The sequence below is a fragment of the Rutidosis leptorrhynchoides genome, chromosome 6, assembly GCF_046630445.1.
Source record: "Rutidosis leptorrhynchoides isolate AG116_Rl617_1_P2 chromosome 6, CSIRO_AGI_Rlap_v1, whole genome shotgun sequence".
Lineage (NCBI taxonomy): Eukaryota > Viridiplantae > Streptophyta > Magnoliopsida > Asterales > Asteraceae > Rutidosis > Rutidosis leptorrhynchoides.
Genome location: NC_092338.1, coordinates 131,438,269 through 131,444,191, shown reverse-complemented (window position 1 = coordinate 131,444,191; position 5,923 = coordinate 131,438,269). Strand labels below are relative to the sequence as shown.

Here is a 5,923-nt window from a genome sequence, read left to right as displayed (position 1 = left end):
TCATTATTCATAATCAAATACTCCGTAATACTAATAAGATAACTAGTGTACCAAAGGTCTTTGGCCTAGCAGTATCTAGGTACTTTAACCTTTAAGTTGTGAATTCGAGTCCATGAGGGAACTATCGTGATATGGATTTCTCATGTCTTTTCGTAAAGGATGACCCTCAAAACTATTATCTGTTGATATACGGCGTAGATATGGATGATTGATGGAAGAAACACCAAACATATCGGGTACGTGTTTGCCGTGCCAAAAAAAAAAAAAAAAAAAAAAAAAAATTGATAAAATAACATAACTAGTGTAAGAACCCTGTAAGTCTGTAATAACAATTCAAAAAATTGGAAAAACTGTTCACACCCATCATAAAGTTGAGAAGTTTTTGTGCCCTCAAATGTTATAATGACACCATCTGAATCACATGACAATTGCAGCATTACACTTCATTGTTAATGCATACTTTTACCGTCACAGCCATTGTATGTTGCACCAGAATCAGCCTAATCACTGTAAAGTTCTTAGAACGTGAAGAATGATATTTTTCAACAATGATCGTTCACAAGACATTTGTAACGTCAGTCACCTGCACATAAACCATATGCCTCAGTAACTAATCATTACGCCAGAAGTATATAAATTTGCTATTTGTTTGCAAAATTTAAATTCAGACACTGTTTAATTGTACGTTTCTCATGTTAATTAATAATTACCCTCACACCGAGGGACTCGGATCTCAATTTCTCATGTCATTGGGTGGAACAAAGCGAATATTTATATGTATGATCTATAAAGATGGAAGGAATATAAACAAATATCCATATGAAACTTGTATATATGATCATGCAACAAAAAGTAGCATAAATCAAGAACAAGGAATAACACATGAAGTAAACTAGAGGTGGCAACATAGCTGAGTCAGGCAAGTTGAGAAACAGGTTTGGATAAAGAAACAGTTAGTCATATGGGTCGGTTAGGCTGATCCACTAGAACAGAGTGTCCAATTTAAGGAAATTATATGATAACCACTGAATTGATAATTACTAATTACTGCAACAATAAATTAAAACAGATGTGACTTAATAGGCTGTATGCAACTATGCATTGAAATGATCTTTGGGCGACTTTATACCCGATTACCCGCTAGCAATATAAATTATATTTTATTTGTCCCAGTTAATCATTTGATTAATATTTAGGATATTCAGTAAGTTAATACTCGTAGTTAAAAAAAGGTGACTAATTGAATAGAACGTGCAAGCTATGTTACAGTCAAATGTAAGCGATCACTCTATCTGTTTTGCCAAGTGCAAAAAGATTTTAGCCTTATTATCCATTTGAGATACAAAAACCCAAATTAACCATATAACAACTAAATGGGTCTGAGATAGCCACCTTTAAAGTAACTTGAAACTTATCACAAGAATGTTGCAATCTACACTGCCAAATGAGCAATTTTATTTTATGTAGTAAACCATTAATTGGCAAGTGGCAACAAACATTTTTTCAACCAGACTATAAGAAAAAATCAAAAATTAGATAAAGTGATAATGTAATAATCATGTCAATTACTCATAATATCTTTGTGTCACAATTTCATCATCAAAAAAATTCAGAAAGTCAACGTGATTATTTAAAAAATGCACACAGAATACGTAACACTCAAATACTAGATTTTAGCCCTTCTAGTTTCATTACAACCGGCTACAGGTCCCAACTCTTATGTAAATATGTAATTACACTGAAATGCTAACAAACTTTAGTCTACTTTTTCGATCACGTAACCAACTTTTTACCCAAGTAATAGAGTTTAAAAAACGAGTTAACATGTTTCCTAGTGCCACAACAAAAACAAGTCAACCTGGTCAAATTCACAACACTGATTAAAAAACTGAAAGTTGGTTACATGAAGTTAAAACTTGACCAAAATTGTCTGCTTTTTATCACTTCTCTATACGATTAAGATCATTCATAGACCAAAATCATGTTTAAAAAGCAACGGATTAAGTAATACATCACCTGAGGACTTTCATTCAGTAGTGTTTACAAGCTTCGGGCGTCGCGTTTGCGGATCCACATCCACACGTAAACCGAGCTGCGCAAACTCCGGTAAGTTAACGGAACCTTGAATTTCCAAATCAGTAACGACGCGCTCATTTTCTAAATTCCCTTCCAATAAATTCCTAACACCAAATAAACCCCACTCACGCAAAAACGGATTTTCATCATCGATGACACATTGCTGCAGCATCAAAAGAATCCCATTTTTTTCTCTTATTTCATCTTGAACATGCTTCCTTTTATAAGCACAATTCCCGATAATTGCAACAATGTCACAACGAAAGCCTTTATACGGGCATACTTTACCTGAATACGTATTAGTATCTGAATTTTCAGCACGATTAAGTGTTTTCCTAATTATTGCAGGTGGCTCAAGTTCACGAAGCAACTCTAAAAGCATGTGGATTAGCCCTAGTGATAGTAACGATTCGATGATTTCAACATGACCATCGAACGCACATATATTTCTTAGTATGCAGAGTGAATAGCCAAGAACATCGATATCGGTTGAACCGGTTGGAATACCGGATTTAGGACGTGAAACGCAATTAAGAACCGTCAGAGCGATTTTAAGAAGGTTAAAAACGTCAAAAGCAAAAACCTTGGAAACGGTAATATGTTCTATTTGCTCGTTTATCATCTCGGATAAGATGCTCAACAAAAATGATTGATCATGTGTGAACGTAGAGTCACTAGGGTTATATAGCATCTTTGAGAAGAGCGATGTGAAGTAAGATTCTTCGACGCAAGTTCGTGTAAGAATCAGCTTCAGCCAATTTTCTCCAAATCCAACTAGAGCATAACATAAGATAAATAAAAAAAGTAAGCGTTCAAAAGTTTAAAAACATAATTACCTAAAAGGTTTTAGAAGGATTGAGACGTTGAGTAACCTTCTAAAACTGAATATCCTAAAACTAATATAAGACAACTCTATTGTTCATTTAGTACTCCGTATTCTAGTATAAGACAAGGTACAATTTTAAGGTGCGTTTGATAAAACAAGCACTAAATGGTTCAAAATCTGAATTATTCAAAGGTTTTGATTGAATCTGAACGACAATGAGTTGTTTGATAATCATTTAATGAACTTTATGGATGATGTAAGATCGATTTGTTAAGATCAATTTATTAACATTAATAAATAATAGAATAAATTTGTTTGATAAGTGTTTTAAATATAATTTAAAGAGAATATTATAGGAAATGGAGGTGCTGAATGGTTAAGAAGAGAGTATTTCAAATCTGAATGGTCCGTTCGGCAAAAGTTGCTAAACAATTCATCATCGTTTGTCATTCAGATCGTTTGTCATTCAGATGTAAACAAACGTTGTTGAATGGTTAAACATTCAGTGCCGAACCATTCAATTAGAACTCGATCGAACGCACCCTTTGACTACATGCTCTATAATAACATATGAGAGCTAATATATTACGTTGATATCATGATTTTTCTAACAAGTATATTTACTTTTTAGAAATTGAAATGTAGTTAGTGGACTTGTAGGTTGGTTACCAATTTACAATTGTAGTTGGATAAAACGTAAAAGCAGAAAAAGAAAAAAACGTACCATCCGAAGCAGTACGAACTATTTCCACTAAAAGAGGCAAACCGCGATCTAAACACAACTGGTGAAGCAGCTCCTGATTCTCTTCAATACAAGCATAAATTATCATACACAAAGGATCACAAATTTCTTTCCTTCTTAATTTCGCAATCTCAGCGAACTCCAAAGAACAAACACGATTCCAAATCACAATTTGATGTTCCTCCCCAGCCAACGAAACATTAGCCAGAACTTGTAACCCCATTCGAATAATCCCATAGTTTAAATCAGTAACAACCTTTCTACAACTAATTATATCCGAAACAATATCGAATCCGTTTAGTTCGATAAACGAATCCTGATTTCGCGTTTCTCCGGCACATAAGTTTCTAATGAGTTTCAGAGCTAATAAAAGAGTGTCAAAACATGAATTAAACGCTAGCGATTTACAGAGGTGAAGAGTGTTCGTGATGATCATGTTATTCGAAGCAAGATCAGAGCGACCATCGGTTGTTCTAGCTAATTCTATTAGATTCTCTAAGGCTTTATCTAATTTAGATGAATTTCCGGCAGCTAATAGCGGCTGAAGGATGTTTTCCGGTACACCGTCCATTTTAGTACTCAATAATTAGGGCAAAATCACTAATTATTTTGCCTGAAAAGTTAGTACAGCGTATATGATTAAATAGATAGTTGTAAAAGTTGTAACTTAGGTTTAGAATAGTAAAAAAGGAAAGTAGGTACCACAGTAGTTTCGTACTTCGTTTGCAATTTCGGTGTTGATGCAATTGCCGGAGACGAATGCTGCGGTGGAGGACGGCAGCGGTGGTGGAGGATGCGGCGAGGCAAGGGTTTAACTTTGTGTTTCTACGTATGAGTTTGAAAAACAATAATATTTCACCTAATAACAAATAACAGGGTGATGATATATATACAAAACCAGATTTTGATAAGTATACAACTAAATTGCTTTGAATGTTGTATTGTACAACACAATAAAGCATATTTAGTTGTGTATATATAAAAAATGGTTGTGTAAATATCAATTCCCTAATAATAACCTAGTGAATTTTTAATAGTCACTTATTTTTATTTTATTTTATTTTTAATAGAAAACATAAACGTACTATCGGAGTGTCGGGTTACAACCGGTATTAGAAAATCCAACCTAATCAAAATAGGCGGTCTTTAGCATAGCGCATCGGAAAGCCCTTTTGACACTGAGGTCACGGGTTCAAATCCTCTTTAGAATATTATCCGTATAAAATTATATAGGTTGCGTTAGTTTGCCATTAAAAAAAATCTTAAAATAAATGGCAAAAAGTTACTAACATAAATCAAATTTCAACCAACATGACAAAACACAGAAAGTTATTCCCTTTTTAGTTTTCACGAGTGTCTCATCACTAGGATCACGAGCTACAAAGAAAAAAAAATGCGTTCTACCCTCTGCTTTCAGCATATATTATTATTATATTAACTATTAGACAAAAATGATGAATAGTATCAGGGGCAGTTTCGTCTTTCTACCTACTTTACTATAGCAACGGAATCACTGTAGCCCGTTAACACCGTAGCAACGGAATACTGTAGCAACGGAATCACTGTAGCAACGGTACTGTAGCAATTCTTTTTCGGTTCGTTTACTATAGTTTTTTTTTTTCCTCTACCCGTTATAACAATTTTTTTATTTTTTTTTTATTTTTTGGTTTCCTTTATATTTTTCTCCACAAAATAACGACTTTCTTGCATTAAATTTTTAAAAGTCAACAATTCCATAGCGAAGCGCGGTGATATTTAAAATAACATTTAAATCTTTGATGGGTTATAGCTTTTAGTTCGACTCGAGTTGCGCTTCAACGATATTATCGTTAGCCACGAAATAATTTTACAAACTAAACGCAATAAAATACATTGAAAACCGAACCCCCAGCGCGAAACGAGGGTTCCACAACTAGTTTAGTATAATTGATAATAATAATAATAATAATAATAATAATAATAATAATAATTAATATAATGAGATTTAATTTTTTTTAAGAATATATGTTATGGTTGGGTGTGTCTTATTGCGTTGGTTTCTGTATCGTTAACACGGTGGTTGTTCAATTGTGAATTTATATCTCAAGTAATTAACTATCATGTCATATAAAAAAGAAAAAAAAAATTAGACGGTAAGAAAAATACAAAACCATCATTCTAAAGAAAATTGTCAAAAATACACTTTTTCAAAGTGTTATAACAATATATACTTTTTACAAAAAATAAAAATAAATAAAAATTGCTTATTTACACCATTCAGTCGACCAACATTTTGGTAA

At 33.1% G+C, this 5,923-nt stretch overlaps 1 protein-coding gene across 2 annotated transcripts; it reads right to left on the bottom strand.

Moving 5' to 3' along the window:
• Window positions 1-208: 208 nt before the first annotated feature.
• On the bottom strand, window positions 209-4,493 carry LOC139853092 (uncharacterized). Of its 2 annotated transcripts, none has more exons than XM_071842461.1 (4): window positions 4,363-4,493; window positions 3,627-4,257; window positions 2,017-2,850; window positions 209-583 (listed from the first exon to the last, which is right to left on the bottom strand). In XM_071842461.1, the coding sequence occupies exons 2-3, from the start codon at window positions 4,213-4,215 to the stop codon at window positions 2,027-2,029; spliced, it is 1,413 nt and encodes a 470-aa protein (XP_071698562.1). In that variant the 5' UTR covers window positions 4,216-4,257; window positions 4,363-4,493; the 3' UTR covers window positions 209-583; window positions 2,017-2,026. The 2 variants fall into 2 exon arrangements, with proteins under 2 accessions (XP_071698562.1, XP_071698561.1); XM_071842460.1 differs by having other exon boundaries at window positions 4,347-4,466.
• Window positions 4,494-5,923: the final 1,430 nt, after the last annotated feature.